Source organism: Rhinoraja longicauda, chromosome 38 (genome assembly GCF_053455715.1).
Source record: "Rhinoraja longicauda isolate Sanriku21f chromosome 38, sRhiLon1.1, whole genome shotgun sequence".
NCBI lineage: Eukaryota > Metazoa > Chordata > Chondrichthyes > Rajiformes > Arhynchobatidae > Rhinoraja > Rhinoraja longicauda.
Window position 1 is genome coordinate 152501 of NC_135990.1, and position 24414 is coordinate 176914.

Consider the following 24414-nt stretch of genomic DNA (forward strand, 5'->3'; position numbering starts at 1 on the left):
AAGATGGAGATGTGTGGGACCCATGCCGAGCTGGTCATTGGGATTCAGAACTAGTTTCCTCATTGAGGACAGAGGGTTGTGGTGGGACGGTGTTACTCTGATTGGAGGTCAGTGGCCAGTCGACCTCCACAGGGATCTGTGCTGGGACCGCTGTTGTTTGTGACATATATAAACTATTTGGACATGAATGCACATAGCTTGGTTTGTGAGTTTGCAAATGCCACCAAAACGTTTTTAAGCTTTAAGGTGAGCGGGGCAGTTTAAACGAGGTGAACTGGTCATGTTTCTTTACACAGGGTGGTGGGAGCCTAGAACTAGTGTTGGAGGCAGATACAATAGTAGCATTTTAGGTGTGCACATGGATATGCAGAGAATGGAGGGATATGGATCATGTGCAGGCAGAGGAGATTAATTTAACTTGGTGTCATGTTCGACATGGATATTGTGGGCCAAAGGGCCTCCTTCTGTTCTGTGTTCTGTACGCCTGGGCACATACATGTGAGCATACAAGTGAGAGTATACCGCTATGAACAGATATACATTTCAACGCATGCGCATGCATGCCCAAATGTTTTAGAAGTGAAGATCTATGTTTACCAGAGATGGAGTTAAAGCCTTACAGTGGGAGAGGATTTCAGGATTAACGGGCATCGTGTGAAAGGGTAGAGAGCGTGGAGTTTTTAAATGCACCAGGGAGAGCCAAAGTGTATATAATCCCAGCAGAGAGCGGCAGAACTTGTGGGATGCATTTTGGAGAGAATTATATTATATCAGTAGTTCGTACTGGAAAGGGTTAAGAATGATCCACAAAGTAAGGTCCTACATTTGGGAAGGTTAATTTCAAACTCAAGACGGGACCTGGCAAACGTGGACTGGGAGTAGGTCCTTGCAGGTCAGGCTGCAGCATCAGTGATTCACATTCAAAGTACAATCATGAGTTTTGGGCCAATGTGTTGCCATAAGTGTGAAAACTAAATTCAGCAGATCCAAATAAACCTGAGTTTCAAAGGGTACTGAGGGCTGGAAAAGAGAAACGAGAAGCATGTGACAGGGATAGAGAATGGAACAAAGTGAGGCCCTTCGTAGTCAAACAGCACAGACACAGGCCTGACACCCACTACCAAGATGCCCCATCAACAGCCTCAACAAGAGTTGAGATAAGCGTTGGAATCGCCGAGGCTTGGAGGCAATGGACTAACGGTGGTAAATGGGATGTGTTGTGGGCATGGCATCGGTGGGCTGAAGGATCTGATGCTGTTTGACTGTGACAAGGAGGATGTGACGTTGACAGTAGCTGTACCCAGTGAGTTTCACCATGGTCTTGGTGTCATTAGTAACGTGGATCTAATTGGAATCAAACGTTCTTGTGATTCCCTGACAGATTATGTTGGGAATAATATTCCCACCCACCATTCTCCTCCTGGATTTTAAAAGCAGCGATGAGTTGTCGTACGAAGCAACAGGGGACAACGAGCCTGGGAAGGAGAAGGAGGAGGAGGTAAGTGGTGATGAGGATGGATAATGGGGTGTGGAAGGGTGAGAGAGGGAGAAGGGTGTGTGTGTTGCTGTGTGCATGTATATGTTTGTGCACGCACGTGTGTGTGTATGCATGGGTGTGTGCATATGCGCAAGCACTTATGTGTGTGAATATGTATGTGTGCATGTGTGTGGACATGTGTGTGTGTGTGGACATGTGCGTGTGTGTGGATATGTATGTGTGTGGACGTGTGTGTGTGGACATGTGTGTGTGTGTGTGTGTGTGTGTGTGTGTGTGTGTGTGTGTGTGTGGACACGTGTGTGTGTGTTGCTGTGTGTGGGTGGAGGTGGAAGGCCAGGCACTGACAGATGTGTGATGGCAGGGTGAGTGGGTTAAGCAAAGTGATGAATGACCGTGAGAGAAAGTGATGTTGCAGAGGTGAGCACTGGTGGGTGTGGGCTGAACGACACTGACCCAGCACCTGCCCATGGTAAAATACTGCTCCTTGTTCCAGGAGGCAAACATGGAAGCGGTTTCCAGAAAAGGGGATGAAGAGGATGGAGTGGAAAATCACCACAGTATCCCGATTGGGAGGAAGATTTACGAGTTTTATAATGCACCCATTGTTAAATTCTGGTTCCACACGGTAAGGCCCTGTTCCAGGTGTTGTGTTCCTGCGACTGTGGACCACTCTCACCCCTCGAGTGACCGCAACCACCCTCACCCCTCGAGTGACCGCAACCACCCTCACCCCCTCACCCCTTGAGTGACCGCAACCACCCTCACCCCCTCACCCCTCGAGTGACCGCAACCACCCTCACCTCCTCACCCCTCGAGTGACCGCAGGAAACATGTTCCCAATGTTGGGGGAGTCCAGAACAAGGGGCCACAGTTTAAGAATAAGGGGTAGGCCATTTAGAACGGAGATGAGGAAGAACTTTTTCAGTCAGAGAGTGGTGAAGGTGTGGAATTCTCTGCCTCAGAAGGCAGTGGAGGCCAGTTCATTGGATGCTTTCAAGAGAGAGCTGGATAGAGCTCTTAAGGATAGCGGAGTGAGGGGGTATGGGGAGAAGGCAGGAACGGGGTACTGATTGAGAGTGATCAGCCATGATCGCATTGAATGGCGGTGCTGGCTCGAAGGGCTGAATGGCCTACTCCTGCACCTATTGTCTATTGTCTATTGTCTATTGTCTATTGTCACCCCTCGAGTGACCGCAACCACTCTCACCCCTCGAGTGACCGCAACCACTCTCACCCCTCGAGTGACCGCAACCACCCTCACCCCTCGAGTGTCTCCTCTACAGATGGCCTACCTCGCCTACCTGTTCCTCTACAACTACGTGATTCTGGTGAAGATGGAGAGTTTGCCCTCCATTTCAGAGTGGATTCTCATCTCTTACATCTTAATGCTGGCCGTTGAGAAGATCCGCGAGGTAAGCTGCTGCCAGAGTTCGATCAGGTTCAGATTGAGACCTTTACCCTGAGACAAACGATCCAACTCCAGCAGGAGACAAGCTCTGCTCCAGTGTGAATGGTTGTTGACGGCTAGCATGAACAGAGAGGGCCGAAGGGCCTGTTTCTGTCGATGACTCCCAGTGAGGGTGTGGGAAGTGACCAAGCCTGAGGACGGTCAGTGATTCCTGAAGACCGGAGCTGGAACTAACCAGGGAGGTTCGTACACTGGGACACGCTTGGCCAGTGTGGCAACTCTACAGAGGGATGGTCCCCTACACTGGCACCAGTGACCCTGGCCCCTACACTGGGACCCATGACCCTGGCCCCTACACTGGGACCCATGACCCTGGCCCCTACACTGGCACCAGTGACCCTGGCCCCTACACTGGGACCCATGACCCTGGCCCCTACACTGGCACCAGTGACCCTGGCCCCTACACTGGGACCAGTGACCCTGGCCCCTACACTGGGACCAGTGACCCTGGCCCCTACACTGGCACCAGTGACCCTGGCCCCAACACTGGCACCCGTGACCCTGGCCCCAACACTGGGATAGGTAGCATGAAGACTTGTACTGCTGCAGTGTGCCCCACCATTCCTGCACTTGTAGCTGGGTAAGGTTGTGCTTATGTGTGGTAAAGTTCACAGCGTTGGTGCAAAGATTGAATGGTGACAATGAAACCCGATGGTGGTGCTCCCCTCCTGTAGTCCCTCAAGAGGCCTGCAGAGGGAGCGGCCTTGGCAAACCCTGCCCAGCCACGGGTTGTGGTGAGGTTGTAGGGACGTTCTAACCGCGGTGGTCCCACCCTCTCACCCCGTGAGCCTTTACACTTTATACAGCACAGAAGCAGGCCCTTCGGCCCACCGAGTCTGCGCTGACCAGCGATCACCCGAGCAATATCCTACACACTAGGGACAATTTACAGAAGCCAATTTATCTACAAACCTGCACGTCTTTGGGATGTGGGGAGAAACCGGAGCATCCGGAGAAAACCCACGCAGGTCACGGGGAGAACGTGCAAACTCCCTACAGACAGCACCCGACGTCAGGATTGAACCTGGGTCTCTGGAGTTGTGAGGCAGTGACTCTACCGCTGCGCCACCGTGCCACATTTACCACCTCCCGATATCCCCCTTGATGCCCCTCCAAACCATCCTTGCCCAAGACTACCTGAAATTGTGAACACAGCCTAGTCCACCACACAGAGACATCCCCTCCCCCTCCACATCCCCTCCCCCCCGACATCCCCCCTCCCCCCCACATACCCCCCTCCCCCACATCCCCTCCCCCCCGACATCCCCTCCCCCCCGACATCCCCTCCCCCCCGACATCCCCTCCCCCTCCACATCCCCTCCCCCCACATCCCCTCCCCCCCACATCCCCCCCTCCCCCACATCCCCTCCCCCCCCACATCCCCTCCCCCCCCCACATCCCCTCCCCCTCCACATCCCCTCCCCCCCACATCCCCCCCTCCCCCATATCCCCTCCCCCCCACATCCCCTCCACATCCCCTCCCCCTCCACATCCCCTCCCCCTCCACATCCCCTCCTTCCCCACATCCCCCCCCTCCCCCACATCCCCTCCCCCCCTCCACATCCCCTCCCCCCACATCCCCTCCCCCCCTCCACCCCCCCTTCCCCACATCCCCTCCCCCCCCACATCCCCTCCCCCCCCACATCCCCTCCACATCCCCTCCCCCCACATCCCCTCCCCCCCACATCCCCCCCCCCCCCCACATCCACCCCTCCCCCACATCCCCTCCCCCCCCTCCACATCCCCTCCCCCCACATCCCCTCCCCCCCGACATCCCCCCTTCCCCACATCCCCTCCCCCCCCACATCCCCTCCACATCCCCTCCCCCCACATCCCCTCCCCCCACATCCCCTCCCCCCCACATCCCCCCCCCCCCACATCCACCCCTCCCCCACATCCCCTCCAAGATACAAAAGCTGGAACCCATGTACCACTAGGTTCAGGAACAGCTTCTTTGCCGCTGTTATCAGACTCCTGAATGGTCCTCTCGTACACGAGGGATAAATTCTCGATCTTCCAATCTACCTTGCTGCGGCTCTTGCACATTCCCCTGTACTTTCTCTGTAGCTGTTACACCACATTCTGGACTCTGTTTATTTTCTCACTTTGCATTACCTGACGTAAGATTGGACAGGGTAACACGAAGGTCCACACCTTGGTGTAGGTGACAATAATAAACCATGAATCCTTCACTCAGATCCTGATGTCAGAGCCGAGCAAGCTGCGGCAGAAGGTGAATGTGTGGATGCAGGAGTACTGGAACGTCACTGACATGGTGGCCATCAGCATCTTCGGCTGCGGCCTGATGCTGAGGCTCCAGCGGGAACCCTACATGAGCTACGGACGGGTCATCTACTGCGTGGACATCATCATCTGGTACATCCGTGTGCTGGACATCTTCGGAGTCAACAAGTACCTGGGACCTTATGTGATGATGATTGGCAAGATGGTGAGTGGGTGGCAGCCCAGCCCCTGCATCTGGCCCGTGGCCCCCGGCCCCCGTGTCCAGCTCCCCGGCCCCCGGCCCCCGTGTCCAGCTCCCCGGCCCCCGGCCCCCGTGTCCAGCTCCCCGGCCCCCGTGTCCAGCTCCCCGGCCCCCGGCCCCCGTGTCCAGCTCCCCGGCCCCCGCGTCGGGCTCAGTGCCCGCTTGCAGCTTGCTGCTGCTCTGCCTTCTGTGTGAACGTGGAGCTGGGCAAAGGAAGAAAATATTCTCACCCACAGCTGTAACCCAGTGTTACGGTGGTTTCCACCTTTGGGATGTGCCTTGGACATGACTCCCTGGGAGGGCTGATCGCAATGGGATGTAGGGAGGCCCAGTGCTGACTGGCACTCTGCTCTGGGAGCCAGCACAAAGTCAGAGGCACTGGGCTGCCTTCCCCCCCCCTCCCCCAAACCCCCATCCGTGGCCACCCCCTGCCCCTTCACCCCCTGCCCCTTCACCCCCTGCCCCTTCACCCCCTGCCCCTTCACCCCCTGCCCCTTCACCCCCTGCCCCTTCACCCCCTGCCCCTTCACCCCCTGCCCCTTCACCCCCCTGCCCCTTCACCCCCCTGCCCCTTCACCCCCCTGCCCCTTCACCCCCCTGCCCCTTCACCGCCCTGCCCCTTCACCCCCCTGCCCCTTCACCCCCCTGCCCCTTCACCCCCCTGCCCCTTCACCCCCCTGCCCCTTCACCACCCTGCCCCTTCACCCCCCTGCCCCTTCACCCCCCTGCCCCTTCACCCCCCTGCCCCTTCACCCCCCTGCCCCTTCACCCCCCTGCCCCTTCACCCCCCTGCCCCTTCACCCCCCTGCCCCTTCACCCCCCTGCCCCTTCACCCCCCTGCCCCTTCACCCTCCTGCCCCTTCACCCTCCTGCCCCTTCACCCTCCTGCCCCTTCACCCCCCTGCCCCTTCACCCCCCTGCCCCTTCACCCCCCTGCCCCTTCACCCCCCTGCCCCTTCACCCCCCTGCCCCTTCACCCCCTGCCCCTTCACCCCCTGCCCCTTCACCCCCTGCCCCTTCACCCCCTGCCCCTTCACCCCCTGCCCCTTCACCCCCTGCCCCTTCACCCCCCTGCCCCTTCACCCCCTGCCCCTTCACCCCCTGCCCCTTCACCCCCTGCCCCTTCACCCCCTGCCCCTTCACCCCCTGCCCCTTCACCCCCTGCCCCTTCACCCCCTGCCCCTTCACCCCCTGCCCCTTCACCCCCTGCCCCTTCACCCCCTGCCCCTTCACCCCCTGGCCCCTTCACCCCCTGCCCCTTCACCCCCCTGCCCCTTCACCCCCCTGCCCCTTCACCCCCCTGCCCCTTCACCCCCCTGCCCCTTCACCCCCCTGCCCCTTCACCCCACTGCCCCTTCACCCCCTGCCCCTTCACCCCCTGCCCCTTCACCCCCTGCCCCTTTACCCCCTGCCCCTTTACCCCCTGCCCCTTTACCCCCTGCCCCTTTACCCCCTGCCCCTTTACCCCCTGCCCCTTTACCCCCTGCCCCTTTACCCCCTGCCCCTTCACCCCCTGGCCCCTTCACCCCCTGGCCCCTTCACCCCCTGGCCCCTTCACCCCCCTGCCCCTTCACCCCCCTGCCCCTTCACCCCCCTGCCCCTTCACCCCCCTGCCCCTTCACCCCCCTGCCCCTTCACCCCCCTGCCCCTTCACCCCCCTGCCCCTTCACCCCCTGTCCCTTCACCCCCTGTCCCTTCACCCCCTGCCCCTTCACCCCCTGTCCCTTCACCCCCTGCTCCTTCACCCCCGGCCCCCCACCATTGCCCCCCACCACAGCTACGTCATGACGAAACATGGAACCGTGACTGTGTGGCAATAGACAATAGACAATAGACAATAGGTGCAGGAGTAGGCCATTCAGCCCTTCGAGCCAGCACCGCCATTCAATGCGATCATGGCTGATCACTCTCAATCAGTACCCTCTGCACCAGGACCCCCCCATTCCTAGTTCCTCAGGTTAAGTCCCACGTCCTCATCTTCGGATCCGTTTTGTGGTCCTGTTCTGTCTACTATTTATGTGTCAGGTCACGTGGTCCCCACCTCCGTCCTCAGGCACCAGCCACTTGCCTTACTTCCCCCCAGCACTTGTCAGCTTCTCTATTCAACACCTCTGTGCTTGGTCTCTCCTTCCTTAAATTGCCTCTGAAATCTTGGGCCTGGGTCAGATTCTGTCCCTTTTCCCATTCATGTATCCCATTTATTACCTTACCTTAAAATAAAATGAATCATCTTCATCATCTTCTTAAAAGACTCAATCAAATTTGTAAGACAGAACCTGCCCTAAAATCAATGCTGACTGTCCCTAATTAGCCATTCTCATCCAAATGCCAGTCAATCCTATTCTGAAGGATACTCTCCAACAGTTTCCCTGCCACAGATGTGAGGCTCACCAGCCTACAATTTTCTTGATTATCCCTATTTCTCTTCTTAAACAAAGGAACACGATGTCTACACCCCAGTCCTGTGGTCAAGGAGGATCTAGAGATCTTCATCAAGACCCCTGCAATCTCCAGTCTTGCTTCTCTCAATAATCTTGGTTAGATCTTATCAGGCCTCAGGGATTTATCCACCTTCATGCTCTTCGGGAACCCCAAGCTCCTGTATCACAAACTGCCCTAGTGTATTAGTCCACCCCACACTGATCTCACTGTCCTTCATGTTCCTCTCTTGGTATCAAATACTGACACAAAGTACTTGTTTGGTACCTGGCCCACACCAAGCATCAACCCCCTTCTTTACCCTTGAGTAGTCCTACCCTCTGCCTAGTTACCATCTTTAACCCGCTGTACCAATGACATTTCGTGGCCCCTTTTGGACCTCTTCATTCCCTGCTTGAGCTACTTCCTGCTTTCTTTACACTTCCCTGCTTTCTCAACAGCCCTGTTTGATTTCATCTTCCTAAACATTACATCTGGTTCTTTTTTCATTTTGTCCATATTTACACCCTCTCTGGGCCTCCATGGTTCCCTTCCCTTATTGTCCCTCCTGCTTACCGAAACATACCAGTCCTGAGCTCTGATCAGCTGCTCTTTAAACACTTCCCATTGTGTGGGTTGTGAGGTATGGGAGTGGGGGTGAAATGTCCTCAGTACATGGTGGCTTCTTGTTTTCTATGTTCAAATTAAACTCTGATGGGTTAACAGGTCAAATAATAGGAGAAGTGTGAACTCAAGGGAAAGTTCCAGAAAGACTTGGGGGACAGTGCAGAGTGTATTAGTCATGCTTCAGCTCAAGCTGACAGTTCTGTGTGCAGAATCGTGCTTCTGACACGAGAGTAATCTTTCATTAAATATACAATAAACGCAGGTAAAATCCAGGAGAGACACAGAAAATACCTTTAGACTTCAGAGAAACAGCGCAGAAACAGGCCCTTCGGCCCACCGAGTCTGTACTGACCCGTACACTAGCACTATCCTGCACACTAAGGACAATTTTACAATGTTACTAAAGCCAATTAACCTACAAACCTGAACATCTTTGGAATGTTGGAGGGACCGGAGCACCCAGAGAAAATCCACACGGTCACAGGAAAAACATACAAACTCCATACAGACAGCACCCATAGTCAGGATCGAACCCGAGTCTCTGGCGCTGAAAGGCAGCAACTCTACCGCTGTGCCACCGTGCCACCTCTGAAATTAAACAACCATCTGTTTATAAAGGGTTGAACAAGGAAATTCACTGCTTCATATTAAACAAGTTTCCTGAAGGAATTTTAAGAATATGATTTTAATTCCATACATTCAACAGGAATTGTTGTTCTATCTTAAAGTGGACCTGCTTTGCATTTCAGATGAAAAGGCCCTTTGAAGGGTCCATGAGTTGTTTTTCTTGGCTCTGCGCATGGAAATAAATTAATTGAAAGACTTTGATTGTACATTATCAATAGAACTTCATTGTGTCTCATGTTACAAAGCTTCTCACTGGTTTTCAAAAATGTTGTGGGGCCCATGCAGCAAGTGCCCTGTAACTTGACGTCACACTTGCCCCGTGACCTTTGTAACCTGCCAGGGATTATCTTGCCTCCACCCCACTCCATTCTCCGTTCTGCAGCATATTATGTGTGCGTCGGGCTAGGAATATGTGATGTGTAGGAAGGAACTATCAGATGCTAGTGACCGCTGGGTTACTCCAGCATTTAGTGTCTACCTTGACTGAGTGATGGTCAGGCTGGACATGGCTCTGGGTTGGATAAAGAGCCTCTAACCTGGGTGGAAGGATGAGCCCTCACCACTTGATGTTTATGCTACATGATGGACTGTGTGTGTGACCTCTGCAGATGGTGGACATGCTGTACTTTGTGGTCATCATGCTGGTGGTGCTGATGAGCTTTGGCGTATCGAGACAGGCCATTCTACATCCTGGCGAGGAGCCCTCCTGGAGATTAGCCCGCAACATTTTCTACATGCCTTATTGGATGATCTACGGCGAGGTGTTTGCCGATCAGATAGACCGTAAGAGTAGAATCTATAGTAAGATTCTGCTTCCTGTCTCTCAGCTGGATGATTGGTTTTAACACAGCTGCAAGTTGCCCCACTTCACTGCTTCATTGTATCTCTGTAGCATACAGGGCTGCCCCATCCCCTGAAGAAGGGTCCCCACGCAAAATGCCACCCATTCCTTCTCTCCAGAGATGCTGCCTGTCCTGCTGAGTTACTCCAGCATTTTGTGTCGAGTCAAGTCAATTTTATTTGTCTAGCACATGTAAACACAACCCACATTGACTGATGCTGTACATCAGTGCAGGTACTAAAAAAGAACATACAATAGCATATACAGTAACATACTGTAGAACATACAGTAAAGAGCACACACAAACCTAACAACGCATACATAAACAGTTTACAGCGCCCCCTCAGAGGGCCTCAAACGCTAGGGAATAGAGGTAGGTTTTGAGCCTGGACTTAAAGGAGTCGATGGAGGGGGCAGTTCTGATGGGGAGTGGGATGCTGTTCCACAGCCCTGTGTCCATCCCCTGGAATCTCTTCTTCTTTACCAGAGGTGCTGAGCATAACTGAGGTACCGTCCCTGGGGTCTGATTGCCTCCTAGTAATTGTTGTACCCGTTGTTCAACTGTGAACTCCATCACTGCCTAATTTGTTCTTAGCCTCGGCTGATACTCACAGGGGGAACATGGGGAACAGCAGGTACATTGAGAGCAGAACCCACACCAAATGCTGGGTGTCCTAACTCACCACAGTTTACAAAATGACCTGGCTTGCCAAAAGATATTCGTGGATAGCAAAGGCTTAGAGGGAAATGGGCAAATGGGACTAGTGTAGATTAGGCATGTTGGTCGGCATGGGCAAGTTGGGCCGAAGGGCCTGTTTCCATACTGTATGACTCGCACTGAGTTATCAAATCAAATCAATAAGTGAAGATTTGTTAAATAATTGGTTATTGAGATGATTTAATCAGCTTTGTGAGACAGTCCAAGGCTGAGAAATGAACTTCCCTTAAACAGGAATGTAAACATGGTGGAGCTGTAGGTGGTGATAGGGTGCGACATTGGTGGGGCATCAGTCAGAGAGGGGCCTCACAAAGCCTGTTTTAAGAAAGTCTCTGTCACAAATTGTGGAGAAGGACCAATTGAGGTAAGTTGATTAAGATGTTGTTGTGTGAAGCCTGTTATGAGGGATCATTGAAACATTCCTCCAATGTTAGACCACGTAACTGAATTGGTGCTTAACAAAATCTGGGTGGGTGGTCCAAGGGGGGTGTAGTGTGCACTGGCGGGGCCAGAGGGGTTCCACTGGCGGGGCCAGAGGGGTTCCACTGGCAGGGACAGAGAGCGTTCCAGTGAGCACTGGTGGGGATGCGGAGGGGGGGCGCATGTGCACTGGCGAGAGATGGTCCCAGTGTGTGCACTGGTGGGGGAGGGGTTCCAGTGAGCACTGGCAGGGGGAAGCTGGCTCTGATTCTGTACCTGGCCACATTGGCAGGAAATCGCTACCTCATTCACAGTGGTGGCCTTCAGCCGTTATCGTGTTCAGTTAGTATAAGAAGATAACTGCAGATGCTGGTACAAATCGAAGGTATTTATTCACAAAATGCTGGAGTAACTCAGCAGGTCAGGCAGCATCTCGGGAGAGAAGGAATGGGTGATGTTTCGGATCTGAAGAAGAGTCTCGACCCGAAACGTCACCCATTCCTTCTCTCCTGAGATGCTGCCTGACCTGCTGATTTACTCCAGCATTTTGTGAATAAATACCTTCGATTGTGTTCAGTTAGTTTGGCAAAACATTCTCCTTCAAACCTGCGATGACTTGTTGTTATTGATCTGTTGTTTCTTTAATTTCTGCTGTTCCTTCAATGAACCACACCAGTCTACGCCATGGAGATTAACCGTAAGTGCCACTGGGCGTGGGGGAGAGGGTGCTGAGGGTACTGAGGGTGCTGTGTGGGGGAGAGGGTGCTGTGTGGGGGAGAGGGTGCTGTGTGGGGGAGAGGGTGCTGTGTGGGGGAGAGGGTACTGTGTGGGGGAGAGGGTGCTGTGTGGGGGAGAGGGTGCTGTGTGGGTGCTGAGGGTGCTGCTGGGCGTGGGGGAGAGGGTGCTGTGTGGGTGCTGAGGGTGCTGCTGGGCGTGGGGGAGAGGGTGCTGTGTGCTGGGTTTGTGATCTTTTCTGGTCACGAACCTGTTGAGTTGAGTCTGATCCTCAGGGGTGGGCCTGAGTCGAGGCTGACCCTTATTAATGACACCATTTAATTTCTTGTGTTTACGCTGTGGCTCGGACTCCTGTGAGATTTAGTACAATGGGTGCAGCGTGGACAGGGCCTTACACTCTGCAACACCCCTTGTTCTATGTGTATTTGCCTCCTCTCCTCGACCCAACGTCATGACCAAATAAAGGCCAGCCTCCAACTCCAGGGTTGGAGATCCCTGGTTCATGGTCCTTTACTGTCACGTACAGAGGTACAGTGAAATTCATGTTTGTGCACAATTCAGTGCGTGTCACTATACAGAGCACATAGATACATCTTAGATAAACATCTCAGAATCAATACAGGTGTATAGCAGTCGTACACTGAGAGAGTGTAGAGTCACCTGTTTGGTGCCATTTCCCAGTCCCAGTTGTTGTAAGTGGAGGGATTGTGATCTGACCATGAAGGTCTGACGGCATTGCAGGGTTGGCTTGGCCAAGCGTTGCTGTGGTGTCTTAACGCTGCTCCACCGCTGTAGGCCGCCTGCGGTCTGCGTGCTCAGCCTCTCGGAGTGGCGCCCGGTCCAGCCGAGCCCCAGGCTGCTGCAGGGCCTCCAGCAGTACCTGGTCTAATGGAGCCCCAGGCTGCTGCAGGGCCTCCAGCAGTACCTGGTCTAATGGAGCTGCAGGGCCTCCAGCAGTACCTGGTCTAATGGAGCCCAGACTGCGGCAGGGCCTCCAGCAGTACCTGGTCTAATGGAGCCCCAGGCTGCTGCAGGGCCTCCAGCAGTTCCTGGTCTAATGGAGCTGCAGGGCCTCCAGCAGTACCTGGTCTAATGGAGCTGCAGGGCCTCCAGCAGTACCTGGTCTAATGGAGCCCCAGGCTGTTGCAGGGCCTCCAGCAGTACCTGGTCTAATGGAGCTCCAGGCTGTTGCAGGGCCTCCAGCAGTACCTGGTCTAATGGAGCCCCAGGCTGTTGCAGGGCCTCCAGCAGTACCTGGTCTAATGGAGCTGCAGGGCCTCCAGCAGTACCTGGTCTAATGGAGCCCCAGACTGCGGCAGGGCCTCCAGCAGTACCTGGTCTAATGGAGCTCCAGGCTGTTGCAGGGCCTCCAGCAGTACCTGGTGTAATGGAGCCCTAGGCTGCTGCAGGGCCTCCAGCAGTACCTGGTCTAATGGAGCCCCAGGCTGTTGCAGGGCCTCCAGCAGTACCTGGTCTAATGGAGCCACAGGCTGCTGCAGGGCCTCCAGCAGTACCTGGTCTAATGGAGCCCCAGGCTGTTGCAGGGAGGGCCTTCAGCGGCCCGCTCCTCCGTCGAGGCCTCCCGCAGCCGGTCTGCTCTCCGGCCCTCTGTCCCACTCCGTCCTCGCTGGGAGGGTGAGCCGGGCCTTTGTCGGGTCATGGTCGGCATTAATGCGGGCAGTTTGTTCCGGTAGCTCCGTGCGGGGAGAACCTGTTTGATGATGACGGGAAGCGGCTGCCTCCCTGCATTACCGGGGCCTGGATGATTCCCGCCATCATGGCCTGCTACCTCCTCGTCGCCAACATCCTGCTCGTCAACCTTCTCATCGCTGTCTTTAAGTAAGAGACAAGTAATCTTCATCTTTAAAACTGAATAAAGAAGGGTTGAAAAGGTGAGATTTTAATGAGGCGCATGTGGCTGACAGACTCCCCACTGGACAAGGTGGAACAGCATCCGTACACTTTGGTGTTGCTGCTACACAGACAATAACAAGGCTGCAGAGACAGGGAGTTGTGGGAGCTCTGCAGAGAGAGGTTGGGGCCACTGCAGCAGTGACAAATGATGTGGAAGGTTAGGACAGAGAATCAGTTTGGGTGGAAGTGAGAACTATCCAGAGTAAGCAGTCAGGATGGGAGGTATTTGCTCCTGAGATAACGATACTGCAATACAGGTAAAGCAGGAAATAAGCAGGGTGCTAAGGCAGGTTCAATAGGCACGAGTGATCATAGAGCCTAGACAAACAAACTTGGCAAAGGTAGCGAGGATGTGTTGATAGCGTGTATTCAGGATGTTCTTTACCATTGTGCATCTGGGGTCCAACCAGAGAGCAGTCTGTTGCCGATGTGATGTTGTGCAATGGGGTGTTACAATGGGGTGTTGTGATGAGGCCTTGACTATCATAAACCCTGTAAGCTAAATAAACCCTGTATAGTAAATCATGGCGTGCTAGGATTTCAGATTCAGATTGCAGGTATGAAGCTTGACTCTGTGATGAGGATCCTGAACATTAATAAGACAGTTCCAGGTAAACAAGATGATGAAGAGACCAGACGGCACCCTTGCCCACATCAGACAAGGGGGGAATGGGACATGATGTTGCAGTTGTACAGTTCGTTGCAGCGCTATTATTAATGATTGGAGGCACATGGAAGGTGGGAACTATAGCTAGCTCGCCTGACATCTGTAATTGGAGAAATGCTGGAACCTATTATTAAGGAGATAATAACAGGATGTTTAGAAAATTGTAAGAGGATCAATCAGATGCAGCCTGTGGGAATAGGAAAGGGAAATCATGTTTGACAAATTTGCAGGAGTTCTTTGACAATGTAACGAACGCATTGGGTCAAGGACAACAACAAATGTAAGGTATTTGCGTAACAGAATATGTTTGTTAAAGTGCCACATACTGTAAAATGTTACGAGGCAGATAGTGGTGGGTGTGGGGATGGGGTGGGGTGTGACAGAAAACACAATTGGGATAATGAGTTATCTTCAACTGACAGCCAATAACCAGGGGATGGTACATGGATCAGCATGGGCTTCAGTGATTGGCAATCCATGTTAATGACTCAAGTGAAGGGACTGAGTGGGTGAACATACTGTTTTAAATTGTAAATCCAGCTAATCTATGGTTGTCTTAAACTGTGAGATAGACTACAGAACAATACAGCACAGGAACCGGTCCTTTGGCCTACCATGTTTATGCTGAACATGATGCCAAGTTACACTGATCTCATGGGCCTGAACATGATCCATATCCCTCTATTCCCTGCACTTCCATGTGGCTACCTAAAAGCCTCTTAAATATCACCATTGTATCTACCTCCTCCACCACCACCCCTGGCAAGGCGTTCCAGCACACATCACTCTCTGTGTAAAAAAAAAACTGCCTCATGGAGTTTAATCTCCATTAAACTTTCGCCCTCTCATCTTATGGCTGTGCCCTCTAGCATTTGACATTTCCACCCGGAGAAAAAGGTATAAAGGTTCTGACTGTCTACCCTTTCTCTGCCTCTCATCATTTTATATACGTCTACCAAGTCTCCCCTCAACCTGTGGTATTCTCTCTGTAGCTGAACCCCTCTAATCCTGGCAGCATTCTGGTAAACTTCCTCTGCACCCTCTCCAACATCTCCCTGGGCTGAAACCCTCTGATAGCTGATGTTTTGGGTCAGGATTCTTCTTCAGACTGATTTAATCTTCATTTAGAAGGGTCACGACCGAAACGTCACCTATCCATGTTCTCCACAGATGCTGCCTGACCCGCTGAGTTACTCCAGCACTCTGTGAAACGTCACCTATCCATGTTCTCCACAGATGCTGCCTGACCCGCTGAGTTACTCCAGCACTCTGTGAAACGTCACCTATCCATGTTCTCCAGAGATGCTGCCTGACCCGCTGAGTTACTCCAGCACTCTGTGAAACGTCACCTATCCATGTTCTCCACAGATGCTGCCTGACCCGCTGAGTTACTCCAGCACCTTGTGTTCTTTTGTGTATTAACCAGCATCTGGCGTTTCTACATCGTATAAAAGTCGGGAAATCATATTGCATCGGTTTATGGAACTATCCGTGATTCCTATCGGTGACTTACCTGCAAGCTTTCCCCACTCATCCATCAGTCCTCGAGTAGTCTTGCTCCCCCTCCTCTCTCTGCCCTCACTGAGGTTTTCATTGCCCTTCCTTACACAGCATCTGTGCAACTACAGAGCTGCTTCCCGTTCCCACCACCGTCTCAGTGCCTCCCTCCCTCTGCCCGAGATCCCTCTGCGATTCCTCATGAAGGTCCCCAGACTGAGATCTGCTTTGCTCTCCTTGCAGCAACACTTTCCTGGAGGTGATTTCCATCTCTAACCAGGTGTGGAAGTTCCAGCGCTACCAGCTGATCCTCACCTTCCACCAGAGGCCGGTGTTCCCTCCGCCGATCATTGTCTTCAGTTACCTGTCCATGATTCTGCGTCGCTACTTCCGCAGGAAGACCCAGAAGGTGGAGGAACGAGATCGCGGGCTAAGTATGTGCATCTTCGGATTCGTGGACATTGTGCCCATCAACCTGTGGCCCTACCAACCCTCTCTCCACCCAGCTGCCCACACAGTCCCTTCCCTTCTCACTCTCCGCACCACCCTCATCAGTTTCCCACCTCGAGACGGAACAAGCAGAGGCAGGGTTGGGCTCCCGGCCCTGGTACTCGCTCCTTCTCACCAACCCCACCGCGCCATCGCCCTGGTCTTTATCGGTCTCCCTCGCTCCGTCAGAAGAGCTTGGTGACTGTGCTCCTCGACAGACTGTCCTGAACATTCACCACTCACTGAATGCAGACGTTTCCTTTCATTTCTGTCCAGTCTGGCTCCCCTGTAGTTTACGACTGTGACCTCTGTGTCTAGACCCCCCGATAGGGGAAACACCAACTCCACAGCTACCCAGTATTCCAGAGCTCCCACCAATACCCTGCCTCCAACACTGACCCATTGCTGCCCCTCTCCACATCCGGACAAAACCCTCCACTCCCCTCCTGCTACGCCCCAGCAGCGTAGTCGTGGTTACCCAGCGTTTGGACACATGAATGTTGAGCCATGATAATTACAGACATTTTAAATGGCCACGTGCTGGATGTTTGAACTGAATTCATCTCCTTCCTTGTGACAGAGCTGATCCTCAGTGAGGAGGAACTGAAGAAACTGCATGAGTTTGAGGAGCAGTGTGTGGAGCAATACTTCACACAGAAGGAGGGCCAGGAACAGTCATCAAACCATGAGCGGATTCGGATCACTGCTGAGAGGTGACCTGGCTGGCACGGAGTCTGTGGGACTGACCCGTCCCTCCTCCCCACTCCCCACCGTCCCTCCCCACTGCCCACTGACGCCATCCCTCCCCACTCCCCACTCCCCACTGTCACTGCCCACTGACGCCATCCCTCCCCACTGCCCACTGACGCCATCCCTCCCCACTCCCCACCGTCCCTCCCCACTGCCCACTGACGCCATCCCTCCCCACTCCCCACCGTCCCTCCCCACTCCCCACTGTCACTGCCCACTGACGCCATCCCTCCCCACTGCCCACTGACGCCATCCCTCCCCACTCCCCACTGCCCACTGACGCCATCCCTCCCCACTGTCACTGCCCACTGACGCCATCCCTCCCCACTCCCCACTGCCCACTGACGCCATCCCTCCCCACTCCCCACTGCCCACTGACGCCATCCCTCCCCACTCCCCACCGTCCCTCCCCACTGCCCACTGTCACTGCCCACTGACGCCATCCCTCCCCACTGCCCACTGACGCCATCCCTCCCCACTCCCCACTGCCCACTGACGCCATCCCTCCCCACTCCCCACCGTCCCTCCCCACTGCCCACTGACGCCATCCCTCCCCACTGCCCCCGTCTGACCCCACCGCCACTGACCCGTCCCTTTACACTGCCTAGTGTCCCTGTGATAAATGCCCCTTGTCCCTCCCCACTGCCCAGTCCTGCTTTTGCATCCAGGCAGTGGCAGGATTTAGTGTCTGTTTTGATCATGGGACCTGGATCAAGGGTCAATGTGAACGTATCATCCCCTGACTAACACATCTTTTGACGTTGGCAGAAAACATGGACCACGTTGCCCTGTGGACACATGTGTTGGGCACGTCTAAGACAATGTGGTCTTACGTGCATCAATATTACTTAACATTGGCCTTGCATCTTCCACAGACCTTATGTTCCCTCACAACCTCCCCATGAAGAGACTGGGTCTGATTCACCACCTTGCCAGCCCGGCATTCTCCTACTGGTTCCAATTGCACACAGTGCCAGCCTTGCCCTTCGCACCCGTCCCCACCACTCCTCCCACCTCCAGTCACAGTGTCCTTCAGGTTCCTTCCCCTGTTCACCGAATCCGGGGCTCCTGTGCCCCCACCTTTCCCCAACTACAACAGGCGTTGTCTGGAATGGAACTGTGCTTGTGTCCCATTCATTTACACTATTGTTCCCAGACTGTGGGAGAAATTAGTTTTGTAGGGGAACAGGCAGAAACGATTGGTTGTTGTGGACAGATGTTCCCTCTCACAAAGGAGTATGAACAATAAGACTTCAGCTCGGGGCTGGATCACGATGACTCTGACGAACTTTCCCTCCCCTTGTAGAGTGGAGAACATGGCGATGCGTTTGGAGGAGGTGAATGAGAGGGAGCACTTCATGAAAGCCTCTCTCCAGACGGTGGACCTCCGCCTGGCCCAGCTGGAGGAGTACAGCAGCCGCATGGTCAATGCGATGGAGAAGCTGGCAGACATTGACGAGACTGATCTGGACCAAAGCTACTCACAGTTCCCCTCAGAATGCGAGGCCTCTTACCTCATCAGGCAGAACAGCACGGAGGCAGCAAGCATGTATCGCTTCCACATGGATGGCGATGAGGGCAACGAGGACAACGTGGGCCTCAAGTCTCCCTCCATGGGGTCTCACAGGAAGGTGGGTTCCTCTGCTGCTCTGAGACACGACCAGCAGCTGGTGGACCAGGGGAGGAATGCGACACCGAGACGCCGGTTTGGTCTTCACCAATCGTCCAGCTCCCGCCGGCCCAAGGAAGAGTGCCGACTGCTGGGGGTCAGCCATGACCCTCGATGCTTCAGCTCCTGTGTGGACATCTTTGTGTCCTCTACCGAGGCCTGGCACACTCCACTGAAAACCCAAGAGGGAGCAGCTTCTCCAAGGTTCCTGCCGCCTCTCCAGGCTGGCTTTGGAGGAGCTGTAACTGAGTCTGTGTCGGTAGCACGAACAAAGCTGGAGACCTGTCTCTCCTTTCCCCTGGAGAGGTCCAGGGCAGCGAGCTGCTTTCTCCCACTGGTGCCTGGCACATCCCAAACACCGATGGGGAAGGCCATAAGTGCTGTATTCGGCCCAGAAGGTCTGGTGACAGGCAAAGAAGAAAGCTCTGAGTATGACTGCATTGTGGATTATGTCCCCTCTGTAAACGACCCTCCATGGCCTCCATATGGCAGCATGCTTCGTAAAAACATGCCTGAGGAACTGGTAATGGTGGAAGCTTCTCGCCAAACATTGGTGTCGTCTCCAGCGGTGATGTGTGAAGAACAGCGCCAGCTGACAGGGGTTGAGGATGACACTGATGGTGACAGCTCTGAAATCTCCAAACTCCGAGCACAGGTGCCGAGAACATTCCCAAAGTCTGAAAACTTTCTCACAGTTGCACCGGATAGATTCACCTCCCCAAGGTCAAAGAGTCTTCACGGACACCAAAGGAAAGCCGTGCTCTTGGTGGGGGAAAGCTTTGATAGACCCAAACAGGCCTTCAGCACCAAGGACCTGAGTCAGGGCTGGGGAGAGTCGAGTGATCAAGCAGCAGATCCAGAGGAGAATGCCACAGAGACTCCTTGTTAATCAGACCCCTCGGCCTCAATCCCCCAGATCCCAACTTGGCCAGATTCAATTCTCCAGATCCCAACTGTAGTTCACCACCCTCATCAAAGGTCAGAGGTGCTGGAGGCTTCCTTCCCCACAACCTCTCCCCAGACCCAATAGATGTACATTCTAGCAACTTCCTGGAAATGCCCCTAGTGACCATTCAAGCTTGGACGATGAAAACTGTGGGATGTGCGTTTCTGGAAAGGCAGCGTTTGTTGCCCATCCTGACAGCATTGAAAAGATGGTGGTGAGACCCTTCCTGAACCAGCGCAGTCCTCCTGGTGTAGATGTTCCCACAGCTGCTGGAGCAGCGATAATGGAGGACTGCCAATGTACCCTTTGTTTGGCAGCCTGCAGCTATGGGGATTCTCTTGCCGCTGGGTGGTGCAGGTTGAGCGTTGGAAGATATTGTTCTGTCGACATGAGGAATTATGCAGCACTTTGCAGATAGTGAGCCCTGCACTCATAGTGATGGATGGGATGTACATCACATGGAGGAGGCCCTGCCGTGCATGATAGAGCTGCAGAAAATGTATTTTTCTTGCAAAGGGAATTATTCTACCTCGTTTCATTCCTCTCAGACGGACAGTCAGCTGACAGTTCCGGTGACATGTTCTAGTAGCTTATCCATTCGTTCTATCTCTTGCTGGAGCCCCTGTGAGCCCTGGTTCCCTCTTATTCAGAGACTGTCCTACTGTCTGAATCTCATGCTGTTGTCATGTGTGGGCTTAGAATGTCCTAGTTATTTCCTGCAATGTGCTAAATTGTTTAAAGTCCCTCTTCATTGTGTTTGTGAGCCAACAAGTCACTTATTTTCTTGTTTTAGACAGTATGTGAAATCTTCATAGAAATCAGTAATAATAAAATTCTCTTTTGACTAAATTCTCTGTATTTCATTCAACTGTCCACCACGTGTATAATTGGGATTCATTAGGATTTGTTCTTGTACTCCCCTCTTTAACTGCCTATTCACACAGTAAGCTGTTCCCAGCTTTAACTGTCTGGGTGTTGTAAATGAGATGAGACATATTGGCATCAAGAGCCACATCCTGCAGATGATCCAAAGTGTCGCACAGCCAGAGAGGGTGAGTTGCAGTATATTTACTGTTATAACGGAGGAAATGCAGCATGATTTCTGCACAGCCTGTTACATTGGTGCATCTTTGTATTGGGCACCAGCAGTAAGTGGGCCTCCTTAGTGTGGTGCTGATGAATGAGGCAGCACAGTGGCATGGCAGGTAGAACTGCTGTCTCGTGGAGCTGAAGACTCAGGTTCCATACTTACCTTGTGTGCTTTCTGTGTGGAGTTTGCATGTTTACCCTGTGCCCATGTGGCTTTCCTCTGAGAACTCCAGTTTTCTCCCACACTGTGTCGGCAGGTTAATTGCCCACTAAATTGCCCCTGAAGTGCAGTGAGTGTAGAATGTGGGGTGTCAGCGTCTCATGTGTGTGACACTTTTTTTTTACAAATACTTTATTCCAAACACAAAACAAACATACAAAGTGGTTATGTAATCAAATCAAAAGCTGCCTGTATCAGCAGTTTACAAAACCAACAATTATCAAATTAAAATCCCACCAACTTTGTCAACAATACAACTGACCTCCTGTGGCGACCAGAGTTCACAGAAGGCCTCCAGTGTCCCCGTGGCCACCGCGTGCTCCCTCTCCAGGGACACGCGGGCACGGACGTAGGCCCGGAAGAGGGGCAGGCAGCCGATCTCTGTGCGGCCGGTAACTACCCGCTGCCTGGACCCGCGAATGGATGTCTGTGACACCAGGTGGTGGGTTCTAGCCCCACCCTAGGGTGCTCTGCAGCGTGCCTGTGTTGGCTCCCAGCCCAGACCTGAGGTGGGTGCACCTGCTGACTCAGGTAAAACATAAAGTGTAGAAACAAGGAACTGCAGATGCTGATTTACACAAAAGGACACATAATGCTGGAGTAACCCAGCGGGTCAGGCAGTATCCCTGGGGATTATGGATAGGTGATGTTTCGGGTCGGGACCTTCTGCAGCATGGAAACCTCACACTCCAGCCCCAACCCCTCCCTTTCAAAATCCCTTGCACTCACTACCACCCCTTCCTTCCCCTCCCTCCCCTCTCAGTTCAGTTTTAATTTATTGTCACTTGTACCAAGGTACAGTGAAAACATTTTGTTGCACGCTATGCAGTCAGTAGAAAGACAACATATGATTACAATCGAGCCATTTACAGTGGATAGATACATGATAAGGGAATAACATTTAGTGCAAGGTAACGCCAACAAAGTCCGATCAAAGATAGTCAGAGGGTCCCCAATGAGGTAGATGGGAGGTTAGGACCAGTCTCTAGTTGGCGAGAGGACGGTTCAGTTGCCTGATAACAGCCGGGAAGAAACTGCCCCTGAATCTGGAGGTGTGCGTTTTCACACTTCTATACCTTTTTCCTGATGGGAGAGGGGAGAAGCGGGAATGGCTGGGGTGAGACTGGTCCTTGATTATGTTGCTGGCCTTGCCGAGGCAGCGTGAGGTGTAAATGGAGTCAGTGGAAGGGAGGTTGGTTTGTGCTGTTCCCAAACCAAGCCCTGACGCATCCCGATAAAATGGATTCAACGGCACATCTATAGAGGTTGGTGAGGGTCGTTGGGGACATGCCGAACTTCCAAAACCTTCTAAGGAAGTCGAGGAGTTGATGTGCTTTCATGGCCTTGCTTCAATCTGGGAGGTCCAGGACAATTTGATGGGGATATTTTCTCCTTGGAATTTGAAGTTTTCAACCATTTCAACTTCAGCGACATCAATGCAAACTGGGGTGCCTCCCCCCCCCTCTCTCTCCCCTCCCCCTCTCTTCCCCCCCTCCCTCCCCCTCTCTTCCCCCCCCTCCCTCCCCCTCTCTCTCTCCCTCCCCCCCTCCCCCTCTCTCCCCCCTCCCTCCCCCTCTCTCTCTCCCTCCCCCCCTCCCCCTCTCTCCCCCCTCCCTCCCTCTTCCCCCCTCCCCCTCTTCCCCCTCCCCTCTCTCCCCCTCTCCCCCTCCTCCTCTCCTCTCCCTCCCTCCCTCCCCCCTCCTCCCTCCCCTCTCCTCCCCTTCTCTCCCTCCCTCCCCTCTCCCTCCCCTCTCCTCCCCTTCTCTCCCTCCCTCCCCTCCCCTCTCCCTCCTCCCCTTCCCTCCCTCCCCTCTTCTCCCTCCCTTCTCCCTCCCCTCCCCTCCCCTCCCCTCCCTTCTCCCTCCCTCCCTCCCCTCCCTTCTCCCTCCCTCCCTCCCTCCCCTCCCTTCTCCCTCCCTCCCCTCTCTTCTCCCTCCCTCCCTCCCCTCCCTTCTCCCTCCCTCCCTCCCCTCCCTTCCTCCCCTCCCTTCTCCCTCCCTCCCTCCCTCCCCTCCCCCCTCCCTCCCTTCTCCCTCCCTCCCCTCCCTTCTCCCTCCCTCCCCTCCCTTCTCCCTACCTCCCTCCCCTCCCTTCTCCCTCCCTCCCCTCCCTTCTCCCTCCCTCCCTCCCCTCCCTTCTCCCTCCCTCCCCTCCCTTCTCCCTCCCTCCCCTCCCTTCTCCCTCCCTCCCCTCCCTTCTCCCTCCCTCCCCTCCCTTCTCCCTCCCTCCCCTCCCTTCTCCCTCCCTCCCTCCCCTCCCTTCTCCCTCCCTCCCTCCCCTCCCTTCTCCCCCTCCCTCCTCCCTCCCTTCTCCCTCCCTCCCCTCCCTTCTCCCTCCCTCCCCTCCCTTCCCTCCCTCCCTCCCTCCCCTCCCTCCCTCCCCTCCCTTCTCCTCCCTTCTCCCTCCCTCCTCCCTCCCTTCTCCCTCCCTCCCTCCCTCCCCTCCCCTCTTCTCCCTCCCCTCCCCTCTTCTCCCTCCCTCTCTCCCCCTCCCCTCTTCTCCCTCCCCTCCCCTCTTCTCCCTCCCTCCCTCCCCTCTTCTCCCTCCCTCCCTCCCCTCCCTTCTCCCTCCCCTCCCCTCCCTCCCCTCCCTTCTCCCTCCCCTCCCCTCCCTTCTCCCTCCCCTCCCTTCTCCTCCCTCCCTCCCCTCCCCTCCCTCCCTCCCCTCTCCCTCTCTCCCCTCCCCTCTTCTCCCTCCCCTCCCCTCTTCTCCCTCCTCCCTCCCCTCTTCTCCCTCCCTCCCTCCCCTCCCCTCCCTTCTCCCTCCCCTCCCTTCTCCCTCCCCTCCCCTCCCTTCTCCCTCCCCTCCCTTCTCCCTCCCTCCCCTCCCCTCCCTCCCTCCCCTCTCCCTCCCTCCCCTCCCCTTCCCTCCCTCTCCTCCTCCCTCCCCTCCCTTCTCCCTCCCCTCCCCTCCCTTCTCCCTCCCCTCCCCTCCCTTCTCCCTCCCCTCCCCTCCCCTTCCCTCCCTTCTCCCTCCCTCCCCTCCCTTCTCCCTCCCCTCCCCTCCCCTCTCCCTCCCTCCCCTCCCCTTCCCTCCCTTCTCCCTCCCTCCCTCCCCTCCCCTCTCCCTCCCTCCCCTCCCTTCCCTCCCTTCTCCCTCCCTCCCTCCCCTCCCTTCTCCCTCCCCTCCCCTCCCTTCTCCCTCCCCTCCCCTCCCTTCTCCCTCCCCTCCCTTCTCCCTCCCTCCCCTCCCCTCCCCTCCCTCCCCTCTCCCTCCCTCCCCTCCCCTTCCCTCCCTTCTCCCTCCCTCCCTCCCCTCCCTTCTCCCTCCCCTCCCCTCCCTCCCTCCCCTCTCCCTCCCCCCCCTCCCCTCCCCTCCCTTCTCCCTCCCCTTCCC

The 24414-nt window shown here is 54.8% G+C and overlaps 1 protein-coding gene across 1 annotated transcript in view; it reads left to right on the plus strand.

The window, feature by feature from the left end:
- LOC144610947 (transient receptor potential cation channel subfamily M member 1-like) overlaps window positions 1–20508 on the plus strand; it is a 45321-nt gene extending 24813 nt beyond the window's left edge. Inside the window, exons 16-25 of the mRNA XM_078429976.1 lie at window positions 1382–1498; window positions 1992–2123; window positions 2782–2910; window positions 5164–5415; window positions 9732–9906; window positions 11779–11799; window positions 13532–13676; window positions 16159–16349; window positions 16985–17117; window positions 18461–20508. Of these exons, the coding sequence (XP_078286102.1) occupies window positions 1382–1498; window positions 1992–2123; window positions 2782–2910; window positions 5164–5415; window positions 9732–9906; window positions 11779–11799; window positions 13532–13676; window positions 16159–16349; window positions 16985–17117; window positions 18461–19712 (2547 nt within the window). The 3' untranslated portion in view covers window positions 19713–20508. The remainder of the gene's footprint in view (window positions 1–1381; window positions 1499–1991; window positions 2124–2781; window positions 2911–5163; window positions 5416–9731; window positions 9907–11778; window positions 11800–13531; window positions 13677–16158; window positions 16350–16984; window positions 17118–18460) is intronic.
- Window positions 20509–24414: the final 3906 nt, after the last annotated feature.